This window comes from Anomalospiza imberbis, chromosome 12 (assembly GCF_031753505.1).
Source record: "Anomalospiza imberbis isolate Cuckoo-Finch-1a 21T00152 chromosome 12, ASM3175350v1, whole genome shotgun sequence".
NCBI lineage: Eukaryota > Metazoa > Chordata > Aves > Passeriformes > Viduidae > Anomalospiza > Anomalospiza imberbis.
This window is the reverse complement of record NC_089692.1, coordinates 19,397,961-19,424,299: the sequence shown is the minus strand read 5'-3', so window position 1 is coordinate 19,424,299 and position 26,339 is coordinate 19,397,961. Positions and strand designations below refer to the sequence as shown.

At 43.1% G+C, this 26,339-nt stretch overlaps 1 protein-coding gene across 4 annotated transcripts in view; it reads right to left on the bottom strand.

Annotated features, from left to right (window-relative positions):
- Positions 1 to 26,339, bottom strand: part of BANP (BTG3 associated nuclear protein) — a 117,987-nt gene that overhangs the window by 37,907 nt on the left and 53,741 nt on the right. For 3 of the 4 annotated variants that reach the window (XM_068203179.1, XM_068203181.1, XM_068203180.1), the window contains 4 exons: positions 25,949 to 26,116; positions 20,097 to 20,227; positions 17,969 to 18,031; positions 15,948 to 15,992 (listed from right to left, as the gene is read on the bottom strand). In XM_068203179.1, the coding sequence (XP_068059280.1) occupies positions 15,948 to 15,992; positions 17,969 to 18,031; positions 20,097 to 20,227; positions 25,949 to 26,116 (407 nt within the window). The remainder of the gene's footprint in view (positions 1 to 15,947; positions 15,993 to 17,968; positions 18,032 to 20,096; positions 20,228 to 25,948; positions 26,117 to 26,339) is intronic. The other variant, XM_068203182.1, reaches the window with a different exon arrangement.

Sequence of the window (26,339 nt, the reverse complement as noted above, 5' to 3'; positions counted from 1 at the left end):
CTTTTGAATCAATGGAAAATCAGTGCTCCTTCCTTCCTCCTCCCTGCTTTCACTCTTTCCTCTGCCCCAGGCTCACCCCACTCCAGGATCCCCCTTTCCTTCTGCTTCCAGACCTCTCCCTGTGTCCCAGCCTGGACATCCTGGCTCGAAACCCCACAGCACCTCCTGCCTGGTGCGTGGGGCCCTTCCCAGAGCACTGACCATCATTCCAGAGCATTATTTATCACTCCTCCCATCTGAGAGCACTTCCAAAATAGTGACAGCGCTGCTCAGGCTCAACAGAGATTTTTCTAACCCAACACTACAGATCCCAACAAACATGAACCCAGTCCAGAAATCCTTCTGGCAGCCCCAACTGTCCCCCTGGGCTGTCCCTTGGCCATGGCTGCTCTGTGTGAGCAAAACCAGGCTGCAAAACTCAACAGGGCTTGAGCTGAGCTCCAATGAGAATCTGACAAAACTGTCTGGTCTAAAGCAATTAAAACACAAATAAAAAGATAATTGTGGCTCTCAGGGGATGTTGTTGTGACCCTTCTGTCCTCGTGAGGAGGAAGAGCTGCTGGATTATTCAAAATGAAATATTTCACAAATCTATTTCTGCTCAGCTCCAGCTCTCTGATCCATGTGGTTTGTGGCTCCAGGTCTTTTTTCCTGGAGTATTTGGAATTCCTCCTCGAGCCCAGCAGCCTTACAGCACCTAAAGGGCTCCCAGAGAGCTGGAGAGGGACTTGGACAAGGGCATGGAGTGACAGGATGAGGGAAAATGGGTCTAAACTGAAAGAATGAGGGGACAGATGGGATATTGGGAAGGAATTCCTCCTTTTGGGGGTGGGGAGGGGTTGGGATGGAATTCCCAGAGCAGCTGTGGCCGCCCCTGCATCCCTGGCAGTGCCCAAGGCCAGGGTTTGGAGCAGCCTGGGACAGTGGAAGGTGTCCCTGCCATGGCAAGGGAGGAATGAGATGAATTTTAAGGTCCCTTCCAGCCCAAAGCATTCCCTGATTCTGGAGCTGCAGCCACAGTTTTATCCCTATCCCAGTGCCTTGTTTTGATGGAAAATCCCCGTGTTTTAAAGAGCATTTTGCTCCTGAGGCTCTTCCATGTGCTCGTTATCACCACCTCATCTCTTACCACTGAAACAATAAAAATCCCTTCAGAAGTGAAAAAACACTTGTGGAATTTTGCTCAGTCCCAGGGCTTTCTGTGATTTCAGCCACTTTTAACACCTCCTGCCTTAGAGGGCAAAAATGCATCTCCTGGTGGTTCAGATGCTCCTGGAATGCAACACTGTTCCCCTTTCTTCGACCCAATTTCCCAGTTACCTTCTCCTTTCAGAGATAAAAGTAAATTAAGTGGCTCAAGGGTCTCCAAAGCATCAAGTCCTGCCCGGCCCTATTCCCTGGAGCTGGGCTCAGTCCATTCTTGTTTCAGCTTTCTCCTGTACCAAATTTTCACTCCAATGCACGTTTCACATCCTCTGCTCTCCCACTGAGGATATCCCTCGATCTTCCTAGTATGCCTTGGACCACATGGAATTCAGGCATCAATCAGAGCCTTGAAAAGTCACATGTGCACATCTGGGCTGGGCTTTTTTTTAAATTGTATTTCCCGTTCCAAGTCGGCTTCACAAGAAAAACCCAAAATAACCTTCACTCAGTGTATTTTGTCCCAAAAATTCAGCTTTTAAAAGTGCTGTCCCCCAAATATTGCACCTTGCTGGTGGAGGGGGATGGCTTGCACAATGCAGATTTTTCCTGAAATAAAGATTTTAGAGCTCTCACGTCGCTCCCAAATGAAGCTGTGGGAGAAGGATTGATTATAGAGGATGACAGGGCTGATTTATGATGAAAAATCTGATCTTGATGAGGAAAATGACCTCAAATAATTCAGTGGAAACGCCACTAGCATGGGAATATCAAACCAGCATGGGAATATCAAACCAGCACGTGGAAAATGAGCAGGAAAAATCCCAGTGGCATCCTGGTGTTTCCTGATCTCTTTCCAACGTGGTGATTTTTACATGAGGTCATCATGTGAGATCACATCTGTGCTGCTGTGCCAGAACCTTTCTGGGATCAAAGGTTTTCCCTGGAATCACCACAGACAGGAGTTGCCTAAACCCCTGTGAATTTACAAAAAGCTGTGAGGTCTTTGGAAGGTGTCCCATAAAAGTGACACGAGCAGATTCCAAACTCAGCAGGGCCAGGAATTCCCAGCTAAAAGCAGCAGGAATTCCAGGAGGAATTCCAGGAGGAATGGCAGGGAGGCAGGGGCCAGGCAGCCTTGGATGGGTAAAGAACACAGACATGGGGAACCAAACCAACACAGGAAGATCCCTCAGGAGCCAAATTTTTCCTGGAGCAACTCAAGAAAAAAGATGCCAAAGACCCTCCTGAGGGAGAAACCAAGCCCTGATTAAACATATGGATGAAGACTGGAAATAAAATGTAGGAGTGGAGAAAGTCTGAGGTTTGACCTAAAAAGAGCAGCTCAGAAAGGTCAAAGAACGGGATAAACTGAAGGGTTTATTCAAGCTCGTTCTCAAGGCAGTTCTAGATAATCCTAAGAGCAGAAAATCAATTTTTTACCTGGTTTTTCACAGGTAAAACAACTCCAGCATCAAAATAATTCTAAACCAACTTGAAAATTTGAATACAGAACAAGGTACTCACACAGAATCCAATAGTGGCATCCCAAAATATCTGGGTAAACCAAAGAAGTGACTTCTGTCAACCCAAAAAGCTCTGTGAGCTCTCAAACCCTGTCAGCACTGAGTCCAACCCCAAAAATAAACCCTGGGCTTTTTCTCTGGAATTCAAATTCTCTTATATCCACAATATCTTTAAGTGCTACTATATTATCTTTAAGTGCTAATATATTTAAGTGCTACATATTTCCAGCATTTCCTAATGGAGGGAGCATCATTTTCATTGATCACTGACAAGGGCTGGGCTGAACTCTGCTATTGATGGTTTGAGTGCTTAAAAAATGTTTGTATTCCAAAATATCCCAGCCAGAATCATCTCCCGTGCTGAGGAGTGTGAATTCCTTGGGATGCTCCAGGATCCCACTCTGTGATAACCTCCAGCTCATTTAATTAATTGTCAATCTTTGCTCAGTGAGACAAAATATTTTTGTTTAATTGGAGCAGCACACACAGTCCTGACACCAAATATTCCCTCAAATTCTCCTTTTAATTCCATGCAGCACCTGTTTATTGGTCAGAAAAACAATGGGAATTGTCGCTCCCAATTTTTTCCTTTCAAAGGAGCAATTCTCCTCTTTGTTACACTTAGACCTTTGCACTGCCCAGAACTGCAGAGATGAGGAGAAAAGTTGAATTTGAAAGCAATTTTCTCTAGGAATTGGTCACAAAATGCCACAAGTGTTGCTGTTTTCCTGGGATTTTCATTCCAGCTCCACACAGCTGAGAAGGGCACACACCTGAGCCCACCTGCATCCCAGCTCCAGGGAGAAAACTGAACACAGACTCCTGGACACGAGCCTGGGATGGCTGGTTCCTGCCAGGATACCTGGAGCAGATCATGTCAGATCAGCCATAAAATTAAATGGAGCATGGAGCCAAACACATCCCAGGCAGCTGCTCCCAAATCCCTCCTCCTTTTTTAGGAGGATTCTGAAGCCAACTGGATTTTTAATATTTTTTTTTTAATGCTGAAAAGGATTTTTACTTTTATTTTTCCCCTTACAGAATATTTCGTTCTGATCTGTTTGGGGCTGGATATTGAAAAATCAATTATTTTTGTGGTTTTGCTGCCTTCTTTCCCTACTTTTACTGCCTCCCAGAGAAGTTGTGGATGTCCCATCCTTGAAAGTGTCCAAGACCAGGCTGGAAAAATCTGGGATAATGGAAAGTGTCCCTGCCCATGGCAGGGGTGGAACTTAATCCCTGTAAATCCCCTCATCCCGAACCATTCCATGATATTGCAGTTTTTTTTCTCCCTGAAACAAACAACTTTCCAAATTAGGAAAAAAAAAAAAATGAAGTCTGGGAATTTTTGTAGCTTTTCCTTTTTGCACTCTGCTGGGTTGAAAAAAAAACCCAATGATTTTTAGTTGATTCAAACATTTTGCACCAATTTCTGCTCTAATCATAATTACAGGCAAAATGCAAACAGATGACAAAGCCATTTATCATTTTAATAAAATGTTTGCCTTGACACAGAAAACACCATCCCTCACAAAATCAACATTTGGAATTCATCTGGCATTTGAATCAATTCAGAAAAAATTCACAAGGAATGGCACTTCTTGTACTGACAGCAAGGTCTGGCTAATAAAGCCCAGCCCAATGGCTCAAGAATGTGACTTTTAAAGTCCATTTCTTCAGCAGCAGTGCTTGGAAATGTTTGGATTAAGGGCTGATGGATGCCATGGATGCAGAATCATTGGGAAAATCAACTTCTGATTTGTATTTTCTCATCTAAGCAAAGCAGATTTAAAGAGATCTTATTCACTCCCAGGGAATAATTTAAATATCATTGATTTTCTTTATGAATTCACTTCGCTTTTTTACACCTATGCAGTAATCCACAGTTTAAAGGATTGGAGTTTTTTGTTACAGGAAATTCTGAAGAGATAAAACCTCAGATTTCCCTGGAGATGTCAATAATTTAAGGAGTGAAAACGAGGACTGTCAAAAGCTCAGCATTGACAAAGTCTGGGAAGTTGGATCCCAAATTACCGCTGTAATTTGATAATTTATATTTATCTGAGAGATGAGGCTGAAAGGAAAACGCTTCCTATTTGATATTTCAGGCAAGGAAAAAACAACCTAACAATAAATACTTACAAAACAATCTGGCTGAGCCTGATTAATGGAACAGGAAATAAGATTAAAACTGTTAAAAACATGGAATGTTCACTCTGGAAAGCTCTGGCTCTGGAGGGCTGTCATTCCTTTTTCATTATCCAACTGTCATCAGTGAGACCAAATTGTGCTCTTTTAAAGATCAGGGACAGAGGTTGAAAGAAATCAACTTTGACAGCAGACTCCAAATGGATTCCACTGGCTTCCCATTAAAATGAACAAGGCATTACTCAACACATGGAAAATGACAGGATTTTTTTTTTTTCAATAAAATAACCCCACCTTGAATAAAATAATCTTTAACCTTTGAAAAGACTTCAAAGAAAAACCTCTACATTAAATCTTCACAATGGAGCATCTCTAAGGAAGACTTTTACAACTGAAGTACCTCAAAAATGTTCTGTATAATGATATTTTCAAAAAAAAAAAAGGAGAAAGTAATTCCTGGGAAGTTTTATCTGCTCATTTTTAGGTCAGAATCATTCAGAATCCTGGATTTCCAGCACCCAGAATCCTGGATTTCCTCAGCTGCTACTTCTCTACTCCAAATAATGATATTTTCAAAAAGACCAGGAGAAAGTCACTCCTGGACAGTTTTATCTGCCCTTTTCAAGGTCAATCATCCAGAATCCTGGATTTCCAGCATCCAGGATCTCAGATTTCCTCTACTGCTTTTTCTCTACTCCAAATACACTAAAGGGACCCAAATGAGGGGGGAACAAATTATTTGAATTTGGAAGATCCCCATGGAAGAAGGAGAGAAGTTCCCTGGGTTTGGGGCTTTTCTAACCTGCCACAAACGGTCCTGCAGCACCACTGTGGAATTCAGGAGGGATCTGTCACATCCCCAGGCCAGGGACAAACACACCCCAGGGGTTTGGGGGTCACATCCTGCCCTTGGGACAGACCCAGAGGCTCAGGGGCCGTTCCTGGGGTGACTTCACCCCGCAGGGATCCCAGGAGAAAACCAAACTTCTCATTTCAAATTTCTCTCTCTTGACTTGTGGGGGGGCTCTGAGGCCACATCCAGACTCATTCTGTTCTCTCTGTTCTTATTCTCAGGTCTGACAACACTTTTTATGCGCTGAGCCATCACCAATCCCATTCACCTGGAAGGACAACACGATCCCATGCAAGCTGACCCCAAAAGGCCCTGGAACAACGTGGTTCATCCCCCAGAGGCTCAGCCTCTTTCCCCACAAACATCTCCCTGCTCACACTTCCACCTCAGCAATCTCCTGGCCTTGGCCTGAACTCACAGACCAAAAATCTCCCAGTTCCTACTCATTTTAGGACTTTTTCCTACAACCTCAGCATTTCTCCCCTCCCAGCTCTTACACCCGCTGGCGTCGGTGCATCACAAACTCCACACAAACTCAGTGCAGGACAGGCTGGGCTGGATTTCAGACAATCCCAGCATGGTTTGGCTTGGAAGGGACCTAAAAACCCATGTTATCCCCACCCCTGCCATGGCAGGAACACCTTCCACCATCCCAGGGTGCTTCAAACCCCAGTGTCCAGCCTGGCCTGGGCACTGCCAGGGATCCAGGGGCAGCCACAGCTGCTCTGGGCACCTGTGCCAGGGCTGCCCACCCTCCCAGGGAAGGATTTATCCCAAATATCCCATCTAAGCTGTGCCTCTTTTAGTTTGAAGCCATTCCCTGTGTCCTGTCACCCTGCCCCTTGTCCAAGTTCCCCTGGCACCTCTCCTGTGCCATTGCTGGGGATGAGTCCGAGTCCCTCCTGGGCAGTGCCACCTCTCCCACAGCAGCAAACTGGAAATTCAATAATCCCAACACTTCCTCCTGCTGAACTCACCCGTGCTGTTTAACACAAACATTTAGCAACATTCCAGAGTGACAGATTTCAGGAACAAAATTAGTTGTTATTTAAAAAAAAAATAAAAAAAATAAAATCAAAAGGCAATTTTTCAAAGAGATTCATTCAGCCAGGCCTGGTGGGAGCGCAGAGTTTGTATCAAAGGCAAAGTGGCTGAAGCAGTTCTGCTTTTGCTTCCAGCCCAGGCAGGAACTGATAGCTCTGAGTGGATAATTGATGGAGCAGGAGCCAATTAATCCCAGCAGACTGGGAATCAAAGAGAGCAAGTTCAGCATTTCAAATCCTCACTCCACAAGAGGAATTCTGCTCACAGGACACCAAAGAAATGGCTACAGAGGATGGTTTTGCAAGCAGACTTTCCAAATGCTCCTCCCTGAATAAAGGAAATCTATCCCAGCTAATTAAAACAGCAGCTGAGGGCAGGAATTAAAACTGGGCTGCTGAGGGGGGAGTTTAATGTCTAAATCAAGGAGCAGCTCATTTCTCCCACTCCAAATTCCCTCCTCATTCTTTCAGCAAACAACTGAGGATCATCTTTAAGCATCTTACAGTGCTCATCTGGTAGGGTTTTATTTTAATAGATGTGCAAACTTAATCCCAAATTCAGGATCTTGGATCATCCTTCTTAAGTTTATCAAAATTCTGTAGATAAAATTTATTTATTGCTCAGCTAGTTTGAAATATTTTAAGGATTCTGAAAAGTTGGCCTGGAAATGGAGTTGAACTACGTGGAGGATTAAATCTCTGAACACAAACACAAGTCAATCAACTGTCCAATTTCACTGTATTTAACACTGCCTCGTTAAAAATCTCAGGAAATCACACAGGTCTGCTTTGAGAAAGAGAAACTGATCCTTCAGCTGGGGCTGAATTTTTAAAAGAGATGGTTTGGTGCCCAAAGATGGCAAAAAACCATTGTTTTAACAGAGAGAAGATGAAAAAGAGGAGCCATTTCCCATTTTTAGTCATCCCAGATTCCCAAAGCTGTGACCACCCCAAAATCCCATTTAACCCTGCCACACAAAACGTGGGAACCCTGAACTCCTCAAGGTTCCCTGTGGGGCTTCCTGGAGTGGGAAGGGAGAGGGAAATTCCCCTGAGCTCCTTTTCTCCAGGTTAAAAATTCCCAAATCCCGCCTGGCTTGGGATTTGGGATGTGGGGCAGTGATTCCCAGGCAGGGGATGCTCCAGACACCCCAAAAATTTCAAATAAACAGAAGAGAGTGGAGAACAGGGATGGGATGAGGGAAACGTGGAGCATCAGGACAGGGCTGGCATCACGTGATGAGAAAAATCATAAATGAAGAGCAGGAAAAAAAATAAACAAAACAAAAAAGAAATGATTTCTCCAGATGAGCCCCGATAGCTTTGTGAGCACTGCCAGCCTACAAGCAGAGATTTTTATTAGCAACAGCTCTAATAAGAGGCAGCTTAGACCTCTGCCTCCTATCAAGGTGGAGAAAATGATTTTTCCTTATATTTAAAAGATTATCACTTCCTATCTCATCTCTTCTTATTAAGTTTACAGCAATATTAAAACAAGATTTGGGTGAATAAAGAACATAATATACTCCAAAATAGAGAACGTATTCTTTGGAGCATTATAAATGCTCCTGTCTGCTTGAATGGAATTTTAATGGAACAAACCCACTTTCTCTGAGGAGAAAAATCAAAAAATAGGCAGAAAATATTCTCCTTTTCCAAAGGCTTCATTAAAAAATCTTGTTTTACAAGCACAGATCAGTGGGAACTGAGGGACTATCAAAGAACTGCCTGTAACAGATTAACAATTCACCTCTGGTCATTCTTCCCAGCAGCCAGAACGTTCCACAAATGGCAAAAAGTCATGGGGGGATAAAATAAATTCCTGTTCGACAGCAAATGAAAATGAGAGCGCGTTTTGCACCTGCCTGCGCATTTTGCTGCTTTTTGATCAGAAAGGCAGAGAAAAAGCAGAGGTCTGTGGGGGGAGAGGGACGCTGGACGGGAACGGAGCTGGACGGGAACGGAGCTGGACGGGAACGGAGCTGGACGGGAACGGAGCTGGACGGGAACGGAGCTGGACGGGAACGGCGCTGGACGGGAACGGAGCTGGACGGGAACGGAGCTGGACGGGAACGGCGCTGGACGGGAACGGAGCTGGACGGGAACGGCGCTGGACGGGAACGGAGCTGGACGGGAACGGAGCTGGACGGGAACGGAGCTGGACGGGAACGGCGCTGGACGGGAACGGCGCTGGACGGGAACGGCGCTGGACGGGAACGGAGCTGGACGGGAACGGAGCTGGACGGGAACGGCGCTGGACGGGAACGGAGCTGGACGGGAACGGAGCTGGTCGGGAACGGAGCTGGACGGGAACGGAGCTGGACGGGAACGGAGCTGGAGGGGAACGGAGCTGGACGGGAACGGAGCTGGACGGGAACGGAGCTGGTCGGGAACGGAGCTGGACGGGAACGGAGCTGGAGGGGAACGGAGCTGGACGGGAACGGAGCTGGACGGGAACGGAGCTGGAGGGGAACGGAGCTGGACGGGAACGGAGCTGGAGGGGAACGGAGCTGGAGGGGAACGGAGCTGGACGGGAACGGAGCTGGACGGGAACGGAGCTGGAGGGGAACGGAGCTGGACGGGAACGGAGCTGGACGGGAACGGAGCTGGACGGGAACGGAGCTGGACGGGAACGGCGCTGGACGGGAACGGAGCTGGACGGGAACGGAGCTGGACGGGAACGGAGCTGGAGGGGAACGGAGCTGGACGGGAACGGAGCTGGACGGGAACGGAGCTGGACGGGAACGGAGCTGGACGGGAACGGAGCTGGACGGGAACGGAGCTGGACGGGAACGGAGCTGGACGGGAACGGAGCTGGACGGGAACGGAGCTGGACGGGAACGGCGCTGGACGGGAACGGAGCTGGACGGGAACGGCGCTGGACTGGAACGGAGCTGGACGGGAACGGAGCTGGACGGGAACGGCGCTGGACGGGAACGGAGCTGGACGGGAACGGAGCTGGACGGGAACGGAGCTGGACGGGAACGGAGCTGGACGGGAACGGAGCTGGACGGGAACGGCGCTGGACGGGAACGGAGCTGGACGGGAACGGAGCTGGACGGGAACGGCGCTGGACGGGAACGGAGCTGGACGGGAACGGCGCTGGACGGGAACGGAGCTGGACGGGAACGGAGCTGGACGGGAACGGAGCTGGACGGGAACGGAGCTGGACGGGAACGGAGCTGGACGGGAACGGCGCTGGACGGGAACGGCGCTGGACGGGAACGGAGCTGGACGGGAACGGAGCTGGACGGGAACGGCGCTGGACGGGAACGGAGCTGGAGGGGAACGGAGCTGGAGACGCTGCGGCCGTGACGGCCAGAGCCTGGGCAAACCCAGGGCACAGCCCGGCCCGGCCCTGCCCTGCCTTCCTCAGCGCCCCCAGAGGCGTCCAGCCGGCCATGGACAAATCTCATTTTGAAATCTCATTTCTGAAATTCTGAAAAAGCATTTCAGTGACACACCTCCCCGCTGGAGCTAGCACCGTGCCTTCTCCCGTCAAAACTCACTCCTCAAGGCTTCTCCTCGTTTTCTGTTGGGGTGGGTGTCACTGCGGGGCTGTGCTGTGTGCTGGGGTAGAGCAATTCTGCCATTGCTAACGAAATTGTTATTAATAGTTTATAAAAATTTAATGCATAATCGTAATAGATGCATAAAAATAATGAAGCTGAAGTTACTAAAATAAAATAACAATAAAATAGGATAACAGATAAAATAAATGTAATAAATATACTAAAATATATCTTATAGTTATTGTATTATATTTATATTTATATATCAATATATTTTACATTTATATATTTATATATATATTTATAATTTTTACAGTTATGTTTATATAATTATATATTTATATATCATTATGTATTCACATTTTATATTTTATTTATTTGTATATTGATAATTTTATACTTTATATATTTATATTTTCTATTTAAATATGTATATATTTATATTTATATATTCATATTATATATTTATATTTATATATTTATTTCTATATTTCTATATTTATATATTTATATATAAATATATTTATATTTATGTGTTTATATATCTATAATTTTATTTGTATATATCTATATAATATATATATTTATATAATGTACACTTTCATATTTATATCAATAAATATAACCATATATAATAATAAAATATACTACTAAAAAAAATATGTAATACTACTACTACTACTACATAATAGATTTTTAAATGGGCCAAATTTGTTTCCATTTTGGAGCTCATCTTTTATCCTCCTGGGCACTTTTTTATCCTGTTTTAAGCTTTCAAATTAAGTGCAAATTTTCTTCAAACCCATCCTAAATTCTGCAGTGAAATTACAAATTAATCACGCAGAAATCTGTATGTATATATAAATCTTTTTTTACATGTCATTTTTAAGCCCGATTTAACAGAAATATTCCTGTTTTCCTTACAACATTAATTTTCCTGGAGATATTTTGGATGATATTGATCACCAAGTCAGAGAATTTTCCCTCAAGCCTTTTTTAATCCTAAGTTTTAGGACAGCTTTAAAAGAAAATGTTTCCATTTTCATTTGCTAAAATACTACTTTGCCCAAAAATTAAGTTTTCAGAACTAAATATGGTGAGTTTTTGTTTTGGATTAATTACTCTGTGGGACAAAGTGGGGACCAGCTCTATGAACACCAAATTAAAAAGCACAAAAATCCTCAAAGCAAACCCCAAAATCTTGCCTGCAAAATGCTTCTATTTAAGTATAATTAAATATTTAAACACTTTTATTCATCCATAAATAGAGTTTCCATGAATACTCTGGGGTGTCACAGGGAGTTTGCACAAAGCACAATTGTTTCCAAACTATTGTTTTCCATTTTGCTCCTAAAACCAGGAGCAAATTTAGGAGAATTTACTACAATTCCTGAAGAACTATCATTTAAAATATAATAATTAATTTTTTTCCAGACCAATCCAGGAGTTTTTAAGCTCCAGCTGAGCTGCACTGAGTTTTTAATTGATTTTTTTTTCTTGTAATAACCATTTCTCCGTGTGTGTTATTCCAGGAGCTGTGCTGGAATTGGGAAAACCTTTTGGAATTCCACAGAAATTCTCCCAGCAGCTCATTTCTCCCTCTCCAAATTCCCCCTCACTCCTTCAGAAAACAACTGAGCATCATCTTAATGCTACTGCCCTCTGCTGCTCCTGGATTAGGGATAGGGAAAAAAATTCCTCCCTTGGATTCATCTGTGACTGAGCAACTCAAATAAAGCTCTGCAGTGTATTTAAATCTAGAATGTTCTAATTAAATGAATTCTATACAAATCAAATGTGTATGTCGTTTGTGCAAATTAAATTTGTGCAAGTTAAAAATTGCATTGGAAGGTTCTTGTCTTATTTTTGGATAATTTAAATAGCCATATTTCAATAATATTTTAATATCTGGGAAAGGATTCTCTGAGAATATTTATCCATCCTGGTAAATGAAATAAAGTTCAATTTTGAGAGGTTTAAATTACTTCAAGGGATCCCTGCTCCAGACTGGAATAAAAGCATGGGAACAAACAGGTCTGGGAGTGGAAAACTTTGAATTAGAAAAGTCAATAACATTGATTTTTGGGATAATATATTCAGTTTGGGGTTACATATGGAGTTTTAGGATAACACATTCCATTTTGGATGACAGTGTATTATTGAAGTCGTCGGGGGCAAAGTTCAGGAGAAGAAAATGCAATTCCTCCATCCAAAGCCCTCATCAAGCAGAGAAGTGTGCCATGGGATCCCTCCCCTCTCTCCAGGGGCTCTCAGAGCATCCCTTTGACTCCAGGCTCACCTGGGACACACTTGTGGCCACAATTCAGAAAATGCCAACTTTCTTTTTTGGAACAACAACGTGGCAGAAGCGATCCTGCAGATTTATCTCCCACAAAAGCTCTTTGCACTCGCTGGCTTTTTCCTGCCAGACCCATCCTGGATTTTCCTGCTTTTTCCCACTCCCCTACAGTGAATTAAATGCTGCAATTGTCCCCAGTTTTTCATTCCTGCAGCAGAACAAATCGTTGGCTCTCCTTGAACACACACATTCCTATTTTGGATTTTAAAGGACATCAACTTTTCCATTTAAGAACCAGGCAATAATTAAAGACCATTTCCCTGGTGCCACTTAATTAATCCCTACATTGGAGAAACACTGGCAGTCAGGGTGTGGAATGGCTAAAAAACAGAATTAAGGAGTGGGAAACTCCTGGAATTGTCCTGTTTTTCATATCCCAGGTGTATCCCTGAAGCACAGGACACGCTGAACATTTCCTGGGGTGTTCAAAACTCCAAGGAAAAAAAGAATGGAGGTGGAGAGGAAGCAGGGCAGGTAATCAAAGGAGATATAAATGAAAAATTCTGGTCATTCCTAAGGATAAAATGCAAAGAGCAAAAAAAAGAAATTCCCACTTTTCTGAGGTTTCAAGGCTCAGCTAATGTGAAGCTTTAATTATTTTTGCAGTTTGGGGCTTTTATTAAACGTGCACTGAAATCTGAAACTTCCAGCTAATAGAACACATGTGGAGGTAGACAGAGCTCCTCTGGAATGATTTCATTCATTCCATGCAGAGGGATGCCAGAAAAACAAAATCTGAGCTCAGAGCAACCACCAGGACACAGAAGGCAAGAGGGAGGAGAAGTTACAGTCAGGAAAATTCTGCAGAAAAGCCAAGGTTTGGTACCTGAACACCTGTGGCACCTGGGAGATTTCCCTGCTAACATCTCATCAAGCTTTGTGCTGTTTTCTGCCTCAGCTGCCAGGAACTTCCCAAGTTCCTGCTTTGTGAACCTTTCACTTGGAACTGGGATGGAGAAGCTGCAGCACCAAACCTCACCTGCACAGGGAAAGCCCCAGCAGCTGCTCTGTGCCCAGAAAATCATGGAAAACAGGAACTTTCTCCGGGAAATATTCACAGGGAGCATTCAGCAGCCAGGCTCAGATTCATAAATTCATATTCAATAAATAAATCCTTTAGTGAGGATAATTTGTTATTCAGCTGAAAACACTCAGTCACAGAAGCCCCACATTACTCCTGATTATCCATACTCCTGATTATCCATATTAGGCTTCAAATAATCCAGGAAAAAGCCTGGAAAATAGTGGACAGGTGGGAAAATTCCAGGAGTTTCTTGGAGCAGCAGACTGGGAGCTGCTGCTTTGTGCTGTGTTTCCCTGCCCTCATCCCAGGGCACGTTCCCTGCTCTCATCCCACTCCTGGTGCCAAGGAAAAGGGATCAGTTCCAGCTCCCAGCCTTAAACCACCAGCAGGGTTTAGCTGAGCTGGTTTAACTCCTTCTCCTGGGCAGTTCTGGGGGCTCACAGCTCCCACACAGCAGCCCCAGAGCTCCCCTCTGCTCACCCCTGTCCAGGGCTTCAGCTGCTGTGGAAGCTTTCAGTAATTCATGCGAGAGACCCCTGAATATCTGCTTGCTCCTGGTTTTTAATCCGCTCAAAAATACCCATTTCCCAGCAAATGCTTCTGGAGGAGCTGAGGGCTCCTGGGAATGTTCCTGGTGATGCTCAAGGCTCTGAAGTTCCTTCACACCAAAAGGCAGCTGAGTGAGTGAGGAAAAAGCAAAATCCCAGCACTTTGTCCTTTGTTTTAACCAAAGTTTAAAAGCAGAGCACAGATAGTTAAATAAAATTCCCTAAAAACTGGATGTCAAACTGATTTCCCATCCATGTGTGTACAGCCAACAACCATTGAGGCAAGAGAGAGATTATCCCAAATCTGAGTGACAGTACAGATACATAACATCAGTGAAATCCCAAAAAACTGAATTAATCATGGTTTTCTTCCCTATCTCACATCTGTGACACAGCCCTGTGCATGCACAGACGTGTGGACACACAAATTTCCACAGGAATAGAAAATGCAAGGGGAAAATAATGCTGTGAGGTTTTAATTGCAAATAAATTCAATTTAATCTACACGCCACACTCAGAGAGATAGAAAACCATCCAGTATTAAGGTGTAACTTGGGCAGCAATATTTCACAGAGAAGGGAAAAAACCCAATAAATACCAAAATACCATCTCCAAAAAATCACCTATCCAAGATTGACTTCTGCAAAAGCACCTCTGATGCAGCCCTGAGCAAAGAACATTTCCAGGGGTTTATTTTCTTGTTGAAATCCAAATACTGCCAAGTTCAGAGTGCTCCTCTGAGCCCCAAACCCTGCTGGTGGCAGAGCCTCCATCCCAGGCAGGATCCCAGATGTCTCCCAATTTATTCAGATTCACCAGAAACCAAGCAATTCCTCACACTCCGATTCAGTAATTATTGCAGAACAGAGCTAAAAATCCCTTAAATACTTGTTTGCTAATGGGTTTTAATCCAGTAAAAAAAAAAAAAAAAAACTAAAATTTCACTAAAAAATAACCATAACTAAAAATTTCACTAAAAAATTTCCCAGCAATGGAAACCCTGCTGATGGCAGAGCCTCCATCCCAGGCAGGATCCTAAATGTCTCCCAGTTTATTCAGAATCACTGGGAACCAAACAATTCCTGGTGAACCTGACTTGCTTTGTTGACTGCAACTTCAATTCCATTTAAATATCTGGAAAACTCAGTTTTAAAACAGATATACCAACAGTAAATATAGTAACAATCACACTCTGACTCCTGTGGCCTGGAAGCTTCTTGCAGGAGGGTTTTTGTGCTCTGTTTTAGCAGAATTTATCATTTCAAGTGTGTCTGAGATCAAATGCGAGCAGTTCTGGGAATCCTGAGAATCCTGAGCTCAGTTCCATGGTCACTGACTCCACAGGCAAGGAAAAGCTGCTTTTCCTCACCTGCTGTTTGCAGAAGCACCTCATAAAACCTGCTCCTCAACAAGAACAAGAGCAGATCTGCTTCCCTCAGGACAGCCATGCCATGGAAAAGGATAAAATGAAAAAAAAAAAAAAAGAGTAACTGCTTGGATAAATGTTGGGATCCTGGGGACTGGAGGAGAGCAAACCAGAATACCCTGGGCCCTCTGTCCTCAACCCTTGGACAGGGGACAGGCCAAAAGAGGGAGAAAACAGAGGGAGAAAACATCCTGCAGGAATGCTGAGCCAAATATGAAATATTTCCATCAAGTTTTATCCTTCTGCAAGTTATTTCTTTCACCAGAGCAGGTTTGGCTCTTTAAAACAGGCACTAAAAATGGGGATTATCCCAATCTGCATCAAAGAGCAAGGAAAATGCTGCTTAACCCCAGTGCTGCTCCTACCTGCCCGTCCTGACCCACGTGGACTTGGTGGATCTGCAGGTTTCCCTGGAAAAGGAGACAAGGGACAATCAGCACGAGTTTGGCACTGCAAAAACTGCAAAAATATCTGTTTCAATATGAAGGAAATCCGTGAGTTTGGGAAGTTCTGCTGAAGGCTCTTCAGGCATCCAGCTCCACTCAGCCTCAAAAGCAAGGAATTTTCCCACCCAGCAAGTTTTGCTTTTGGAAGTTCAGTAACTTCCAAAATTTATGAATTTAATTTTTGAATTATACATTCAAAGATAATCTGGTTTTATGCAAATTTTTTTCTGAAGTAAAACTTTTGGTTTTCCTCTTTTATATAAACCTGCAAATTGAAATCCAGCCCTTACTATCCCAGAACTAGCAATCTAACACTTTGACAGGGTTGCAGAGCTATTTACTGTTTGCTTTTTATTTATCCTCATTCCATACTGAAAACCAACACAGTTCTATTACAGGGATTACATCTATTAAAAAAAAAAAAAGAAAATCTCAATAAATCAAAGTATTTTAAGCTCCAAAGTCCAATCAGGAAATCTTTATGACATGAAGCTTTTATTCACATGCTCACAGATGTCCTTCCAAAAGTACACTTGGATTAAGGAGAGGCAGCTTCCCAAAAGAGCCTTGCAGTGAAACAGCACATTTTGGAGGACAAAATCCCCATTTTTGTGCAGTTTCTCCTGCTGGCAGCTCCTCTCTCACTTGTGTACATTGTCATCAATTTAAAACCAGATGTTTTCATCTGTCAGGGACAAATGCAGCCTTTGAAAGTCCCACAGACAAGAAGAGCCAAAGGATCCAGGGTGTGCTGGAACCTCAGGATCCATTCCAGCAATCTCTGCTGAATCATCAGTTTTTTAGTGGTTCTTTACCCAAAACCCCCTTCAGTTTTATGGCAGCACCACACATCAGAGCCAGGATATTTTAATCCTTTCTTCTCTCTCTCAAGGCCTGACAGGCCCTTCAAAGGACAAGCCTTTAACTATAATATTTATAGAATTTTTATGATAATATTTATTCTCCAGTAGCTGCCTGTGTTAACAATATTCCTTCACAAAGTGGTTTTATGAGCTGTGATTTGGGTTCTTTGGACAGGGATTAAACCAAGCCAGGCAGATCCACTTCCCAGCGAGGGAAAAACCTTGACAGGGAAATGGGACAGATTCAAATTGTTGCCTGTATTAATGTTTAACCTGATTTTTCTATTCCTTCTGCATTTAAACAAAGTGCATCAGAAATCCAAGAGCAGTTTCAGCAGTCAGGAGATTTTTAAATAACCAATAACTGTAGCAAATACACAGGGAAATCCACCTGGATTTGGGAGCTGAGCCAAAATTGGAGGGTTTAGGATTGAATTTATCCATTTCCAGTTATCCATATCCATTTATCCGTCCCATTCCATTCAATTATTTTTCTGGAAAAAAATTAAGAAGTGCAAATGCTGCAGTGCTAGATAAGGTGGTCAGGAATGGAGGGTAAATTAATTCTGGAATATTTCTTTATTAGATGGTGGCTGAAGGTTTCTGCAACTCCTGTTCAACCATTAAAGGCCCTGAGTGTTCTGACCACATTTAGTTCATCAACCTAAACAGAATAATTTCATTTTTAAGCAGTGAAAGCACCTAGTTTCTTATTAAACTCTGTCAGTACTAAATTTCCAAATATTATCAGCCTTATGCAACAATTAACACACACACTGAGCTGTTTTGGCTGGTGAGGGAGGAAAAAATAAATCAAAATATTTAAAAAAAAATAGAAATAATGACAAAAAAACCAATGAACACACACTGAGCTGGTTTTGGCTAGTGAGGGAGGGAAAAATAAATCAAATTAATAAAAATAAAATAAATATAAATAAAAATAATACTGAAAAAGAAACCCTCAAGACCCCAGAGACAGAAGTAGCAGGTTCTAAAGCACATTTTCTGCTGGTTCCAGCCCATTTCCTCATTTTCCCCCAGCTCCCAGGGTTCATGAGAGCCCCAGGCTTTGCTCACCTCGCTGTCCTGCGTGATCTGCACCTGCTCTCCCTGGGGCACCTGGGCTATGTGGAGATGGCCCTGTGGGATCCACAACAAAAGAAAACACCAAGGAGCATCAGAGGAAAATCACAGCTCCAGGAAGCAGCTCCTGCCCTGGAGGCAGCAGAGTTTCATGGAGAGAAGCAAAACGTGCAATGAAACCACTGAGGAGCTTTAAAAATGCAAAGTGCACCTGGACTGCCCCAGCTTTGGATGGGAATAAAAGCAGAGGGACTTGGACCACAGGCTGCTTCATTTGCACTACAGGGGAAGGAAAACAGGACTAATAATAATAATAATAATAATAATAATAATAGTATTCTAACAAGTGTATTTTTCTATTGCCTTTTTGACTGGTACACAAAGCTTGGGGTTGACTGGCTTTGTTGACTGAAACTTTAATTCAATTTAAATATCTGGAAAACTCAGTTTTAGAGCAGATAATAACCAACACAGTTTTAGAGCAGATAATAACCAACAGTAAATTTCTCCAAGAGTGATGTTTCCAAAGGTATCTCATTTTCCACCTCTTTTTGCTCATTCACTGGAGCACAGACCACGCTAAGGACTCTCAGCTGCTGGGATCTGGCAGGAAATCATTAATTTGAACAATTCCCCTGATTTATGTTGGTGAGAATCTGCCCTGATGGTTTGAATCCTGCAATATTTGGCATTGCTGCCCATTGCCACCACTCTCCTGGTCCCGTTAGCAAGGAGAAGAGTGGCTGGAATTCCTTGTGCATCCTGCCCAGCCCAGCCACTGTGATTTACCTGAGGGGAGATTGGATTCTAAATAACCTCCTGGAGGTTTTATAAAGCTTTGTGTTCATTTTAATATGCCTGCATGAGATGAAAGATAATCATTTGGAATTCTGTCAAAGGCCCCTCTGATTTTATAACACAAGAACAATTGCCTGTGATTTTCAAAGACACACAGATCCCTCTATTTCCAACAGTTTCATTTCCTTTGGAAGGAAACTGCCTATTTATAGGGAGAAAAACCACACTGAAAGTGTCCCTCTGACAATAGGGGCTGGAGAGAAAATTATAGCACTGCCCAGCCCAGGGGGAGATTAAAATCACCTTCCTTGCTTCACATCAAACTCTCAGTGCTCCCAGGAAAAAGATGGAATGTTTAGAAGATCCATTTATAGCAGGTTTTTCCCTGGATTCCACAAATTGAAGGATAATTAATATGTCTAGATCTTTTAATGAGGCAAGTTTTTATCACTTCCATCTATAAACAAACCATCTGCTCTATTAAAGTCATATATTTCGTGTAATTTTCCTTTCTATCTTGTCTTTCAAGACTTGAAAAGTACTTTTCAGTCACCAGTTAAATCTTACCCACAGATCCATAGGAAAATCCACTTTTAAAATCTACGTGGAATTCAAAAGACAAAGAAATTCCCAGGATAATATTGAAAAGTTATGGCAAAAGTGAAGTGGAAAAGGAAGATTTCCACCCAGCTCTTGCACAAAGAGAATTATTTCACTGAGGACACTTCTTAAAAAGAATTTGAATTTCAAACAATCCTTGTAGTGCCCAGTGGGACACAAGAATTAAAGTGAAGGTGGTTTTGATTTTTTCAGAGTACACTAAAACCACAGATAAAAACCATCAGGCCTGAGTGGTGGTGGGAGTGTTAGGCTTAAAAAATGTCAATATTTAGAACTTTCACTGATAGACACAGAGCTCCACAAACACACAAGGGAAGGACTCAGCTCCCAGATGTTCAAAAGTGCCTGAGAATGCAGTTTTACAGAAAAACAAACAAATAAATGTGATTTTGTTGTGGAAGTCACACCAGAAGTACCTCTTAAGTATAAATCACTAAGTAACCACAGCCAGCAAAAGGCTGATAATTCTCTGTATAATAACCAAAGTGCATCGATTTCCATTGATTGTGTGAGGAAATCCTGCGTGGAATTTTTTCGTCACATAACTCTAATTTTTTTTTTTTTTTCCATAAGCCTCCAGTGTTTGTTTTCTGGACACCTTAAGTGCTGGCAGGTTATGATTTCACACTGCAAGATGACAGTGCAGCTGGAGCAGGGCTCTGGCTGCTTTGGGAGGAGGGATTTAGGAAAAGCGAGGACATACTACTTGGACTTGTCCATCCTCTCCAATCTGGTGGATCTGGACCTGCTGAGCGTTGGCCAGGGCGTAGTGCAGGGCCTGGGGCTGGTTCTGCTGCATCTCACTGGAGGCTGACACCGAGCTCTGGGATCCCTCTGCAAGAAACGAGACCAAATTCCAGCTTTATTTTGTGTGCATCCCCCAAACTGCTCCCAAATCCAGTCCGTGGGCACAGATCATTCAACGTTCCTGGGCATGGTGGGTGTTTGCTACAAAGCCCACAGAACTCCAAAGGCTGGCAGAGCTCCTGCTTTAAACAAAAGCACCTTTTGGGATCTAAATCCCAGATTCTGCAGCTGGAACAGTCCCATCAGAACAAACCCCCAGAGGTTTCTTGAGGAATTCAATGGGTTTTGTTCACCTGAGAACAATTTCTGCCACCACCACCCCAAGGACACCTTTAAAAACCCATCCTGCCTATTGTGAGAAATGAAATTATTGTGAGAAATGAAATTAATATTATAATTATTTATAAATAAATTTATAAATATATTTATGCTTATTTCTATTATTTATAAATAAATTTATAAATAATAATACTTTAATGCTTGCTGTTATATTATTATAACATTTAATATTCTTAATTCTTGATTCTATTTAATAATTAATATTTAATTCTTATACGAATTAATCATCATAATGATTATAAATAATGATAAATTATTTATAATTTACGGTTATAAATAAAGGGAATCTCCCAATTGTTTTACAAGATCCATTCCCTACAATTCATACTGACACATGTGAGGTCTGGAATTGTATTTTTGAACCTCAAAATGACAGGTGGATTTCCTGATTTATTAAATCCAAACACAACTCACACTGCAGAGTGGAAATGCCCCTGAAAAGGGAATGTTAAACATAAAAAATGGGAGTTATCTTCATGTAACAGGGACAAAACCCACCAGGAAAACCTCAGAGGGATTTCCAGAGGGTAAAAACTTGTAATGGACACATCATAGATCCATTTTGAGGTTTTCCAGCTGCAGGGAAAGGATTCTTCTAAACAGAAGAGGCAAAAGGCAAGTAAAAATGACAGAAACCATTAATTTTTAATATCTCCACTAAATACTCCAAGATTTATTCTGCAAACACACTGTTAGTTCTGCAGGAATGAGCTTTATCCACTCAAATATTTTAATGGGAATGTTCTTTAATAAAATCAGCCATTTAAGGGTTTTTTTTTCTCCTGTCTGCAAATGTTTGGGCACGAAGATAATTTTGAGGTTTAGGTCTGAGCATGGGAACTGGGAACTCCAAACCACCAAGTTAATATTTATTTATTTGTTGAAAAGTTGGGTTGGTTAACAATTCAGGCAGCTCTGATTCTGTTAACGAGCTGGAACACAGAATTCCAGCCACCAATTTCCACAGGAACCCAGGGAAGCACAGCAAACCCAATTTTTTCTGCCTGTTGGGCACACCTTTAATCCCTCACATCTCAGCAAGAGACTGCAGAGCTTTTTGAATTCCTTGGTGCTCCCTGTGCAATTCCAGCTTTTTCTAAACTGCTGCAGAGTGGAATTTGCTGCATGGAATTCCTGGTGGGACTGAGGAATCCCAACTGGCTGAAAAGTGCTGAACTTTGTAGAAAAGCTGCCCCATCAACCAAATAAAAATGGCAATTTTAACGAAATAAATGATAAATGGCATTTATTAACCAAATAAAAATGGGATTTTTCCAACTGGGATACCACTGGCTTTGTCATGGCCACTGGAAGAAATGGATATCCTGGAAAAATCCTTACCTGAGCCTCTGTCTTTTACTTTTTCTCCCTTTTCCGTTAATTTATCCTAATATTTGATGCAATTGACTTCTCTATTTTTTTTTTTTTTATTGACAAATAGCATTTTGTTGGGATGACTGAGAAAATGCACTGCTATCATCTGCTCCTTCAGGGCCCCCAGCTCAGGATTTTTAGGGAGAAATTCCCTCAGGATTCTGGGGAACAAATTCCCTCAGGATTTTGAGGGAGAAATTCCCTCAGGATTTTGAGGGAGAAATTCCCTCAGGATTTTGAGGGAGAAATTTCCTGAGGATTTTGAGGGAGAAATTCCCTCAGGATTATGAGGGAGAAATCCCCTCAGGATTTTGAGGGAGAAATCCCCTCAGGATTCTGAGGGAGAAATTCCCACAGGATTTTGAGGGAGAAATTTCCTCAGGATTTTGAGGGAGAAATTCCCTCAGGATTTTGAGGGACAAATTCCCTCAGGATTCTGAGGGACAAATTCCCTCAGGATTTTGAGGGAGAAATCCCCTCAGGATTTTGAGGGAGAAATTCCCTCAGAATTTTGTGGGACAAATCCCCTCAGGATTTCAGGGAACAAATTCCCTCAGGATTTTGAGGGAGAAATTCCCTCAGGATTTTGTGGGACAAATTCCCTCAGGATTTCAGGGAAAAAAATCCCTCAGGAATTCTGAAAACAAAACATCCTTTATGAGTCCTGTTTTTCCCCTCTTCATCTCGGGGCAGACAAAGGGAATATTTATCCACTTTTATAAACGTTCCCCACTTCAACCCAACACAGCCATGAGGAGCACACCCAGCTTGGGGACAGGAGCTGTCAGCAGCGAGAAATCCCTGGAAACCATCGAGCCTCACATTTCCAGTTGGGATTCTTGGAGAATCCCTGGAAGGAGGAGCCACAGCTGAATTCCAGAATTTTCCACGAGTTCCCAAGGGACAACTGGGACATGAACCCTGCAGTGCACTCCCAAAGAGCCTTCAAGGATATGTGGGTTTAATTCTCAGCTAAAATCACTTTTTAAGGCAGAATCTTTGGGGTTTTCTCATCTGTTCCTATTTATCTGTTGAGGATTTTCATTTTCATGGAATCATGGAATTGTTTAGGGTGGAAAAGACCTTTAAGGTCATCAGGTCCAACACCACCACCATGGTCACCACTGACCATGTCCCCAAGTGCCACATCCATGGGATTTTTGGACACTTCCAGGGATGGAGACTCCACCACTGCCCTGGACAAACTATTCCAATGCTGGACAACCCTTTTCACAAAGGAATTTTTCCTGATTCCAACCTAAACTTCTCCTGGTGCAACGTTAAGGACATCTCCTCTCATCCTGCCCCTTGTTTCCTGGGAGAAGGCACAGATTCCACAGCAGGAGGGATTCTCACTTAGGAATTCTGGAATTAAAAATTGTTTCCCTGGTGCCCAGAGCTCCATCCTCACACCTCTCCTCACAGACAGGGATGCATCCCCTCATTCTAGTCCCAGCAAGGGAAGGGTGGATGGATTAACCATCCCCAAACCCCCCAAAAAGCAGGAAAGAACCATTCCAGAACAGTGGAAATAAAGCTGTAAACCATCACCTCCCCCTGCCTCAGCCCCAGTTGTGTGGAACAGCTTTGAAGATTTGGCTGCACATCCAGTTTTTAATGTGACACCTCAGCACAGGCCTAAATCTACCCAGAAATCCCAAAGTCAGGGAACTAATTAAAAATTCCAACATGGAAAACTGTGATAACAGCCTGAACAATCTGAAGAGAAATGAAAAGAAAGAAAGAAGGCACTTTTCAATTAATCCTCCTCCCAAACCCCTCATTTCCTACAGCATTCCCTGCAGAGACTTCAACCCTTTCCAAAGGAATATCCAGTGAAATTATCATGGCAGCCACGTGGATGTCTCTGCTTGGTAAAAACCATGGGGAAAACACACCTCAGGTACTGAAATGTTGGCTCCAAGAGCAGAGCCAACCACAGCAATCAACACCTCCTTTCCAAAAAAAAACAATGGATTCAAGCAAACAGCCAGGGAAAATCAGGAAAAGCAACTTCTGCCTGAATTTAACAGTCAAGTGTAGAAAAATCTTAATTAACATCTCTGGGGGTGAAGGACAAAGAAAATCCATTTGTGTTTTCCCACCAGGCTCCCCAGACATGATTTTCCCTGCAGGTTGATCCCTCTTGAACAGCAAATTCCAAAGCCTTGGAGGGTCTGTGGGCTCAGCCTGCTGCTTTGCTGTCGTTTGCAGAGTTAATTTTGCCACGTGATGAACAGAGCAGAGAGGAAATCTGTTGTCACTTTTCACCACGCTCCAATCAAAGCCACGTGCTCCAGGAACTGTTAATCCCAAACAAGCAGGAAAAGCCTCAAAGCTTTGGCATTTCCAACAAGTGCAAGAGGAGTGAGTTTGAACAACAATCCTGCTGTGATGCAAATAATTCAGAATTATTAATTGTGTGTGCAGTAATTCATTAAAAAAAATTTAAATCCCAAATAAATGAGGCTGGAAGTAGCCTCTGGAAATGTCCGTCCTCAAACCATGGGCAACCAGAACTGGTGGCTTTGGGCTGCACCCAGGTGGATTTTGATGTCTCCAGGGATGGTGGCAACCTCTTACTGTGCTCAGTCATCCCCAAAATTCCTCAGAGCCAGGGGAACCAAAGTCAGGGCACAGCTGAGTGAGTTTCAGGATGCCATATTTCTATATTTTTTAAATTAGGCGAATTAATTACTGCTAACAACAACTCTGAAAATCCCATTCATAGGGAAGGGTTTCCAGCACTGCAGTGCCCAGGATCTGGGAATACCTCAGGAAGTGTTCCAGGCTGGACAGGGCTTGGAGCACCCTGGGATGGTGGAAGGTGTCCCTGGAATGGGATGAGCTTTAAGGCCCTTCCCAGCCAAAGCAGGCTGGGATTCCATGGGATAACCACAAGAAACCAACCAAACTCATGATCCTACAGCCTTCAGGAGACAGGAATCCACTGACTCTGAGGTCTACATCCCTACAGGTGTCTCCAAACCTCCAAAGCAGATTGAAAATGAGTAATTTGAATAATAAAATCTCAACACCACTGAAGGAGTACAGGCTAATGAGCACAGGCTGTAATATCCACCTACTGCTGCCTTTTTACCCTGAAATACTGATTGCTGAAAGACTGAAAGTAAAAATCCCATCAACATAGAGGGCTTATGGTTATCATTACATTGATTAGTTGTTTTAATTTGAGATTTTTGGATGGGATTCCCCGTTCCAGCACATAAAATTTTCCATTGAAAGCAGATTTTGTCATTCTTTGCATGAGATACAGTGGTTAGTGTTAACATGCAACCAAAAATTTTATGCAGGCAAATAAACTGACTTCCTTTTCTTTGGGCTGCCTTCCAAAGCCCTGGTTTTAATATCTAATGTACAAAAGTCCCAGAACACTGCTTTATATTAAAAGCATGAGCCAGAAATGTCCTCAGAGAACACTCCTGAGGTCAGGATTTTTCATTTGTTATCCAGGCCTCCATACCTAGATGGAAATATGGAATCACCTACAGCACATTTCACGTCTGCAGAGGAAAACACTTCAGGAACAGCATTTAGCACGTCCCACTGAATGGTGTGAACACACCGGGAAGGATTTAGTCACTTGATTCCTCTTAGGAACAACAATTGCAAGGATATTTGGACTTTCTCCTCGAAGAACTGAGCGTGGTAGAAATACAAAAATACAGCACAAAGCAGCAGGAGCTGAATCCATGGGGGTGGACAGAAAGCAGGGTTAGGTGGGGTTTTGGGAGGGAACTGCTCCCTGTGAGGGTGGGGAGGTTCCCAGAGAAGCTGTGGCTGCCCCTGGATCCCTGGAAGTGCCCAAGGCCAGGCTGGAATAACTTGGGCCAGTGGAAGGTGTCTCTGCCCATGGCAGGGGTGGAATTAGATGATCTTTAAGGTCCCTCCCCCAAAACCATTCCAGGATTCCACATTCTCAGCATCTCAGCAAAGCCAGGCAGCCAAATTAAAATTCAGGCACCTCAGAAACCAAGAGGGATTTGTGATTTGTGGGGAAGGTTTGGTTTGTACCTGAGCCACTGTAGGAGGAGGATGAGGGGGTTCTCCTGGAGAAGCTTTTCACAGCCAGGCTCTGCCCTCGCTGCTTCCTCCTCCAGGCTGTCCTGCACTTGGAGTCGATGCTCTGCTTGATGCGGTACCAGTCTGACTCTGTGATGCCAAATTTGTAAAACAGGTGGCCTGGAATGATGGAAGAAAAGAGCTAATTGTAGAAATACAGTAGAATATACCATAGAAATCTACCTTAGAAAAGCCATGGAATAGGACAGTCATTGTTGAGAGAGAAATGGAACTAGAAATATGTTTCAAAGGATGGCCTTGCAAATAAGACTGGATACTTTGGAGAAATAAAACTATGAAAGATGCATTGTAGTAGGACCCATGAGGGGTAATTTCAGATGAT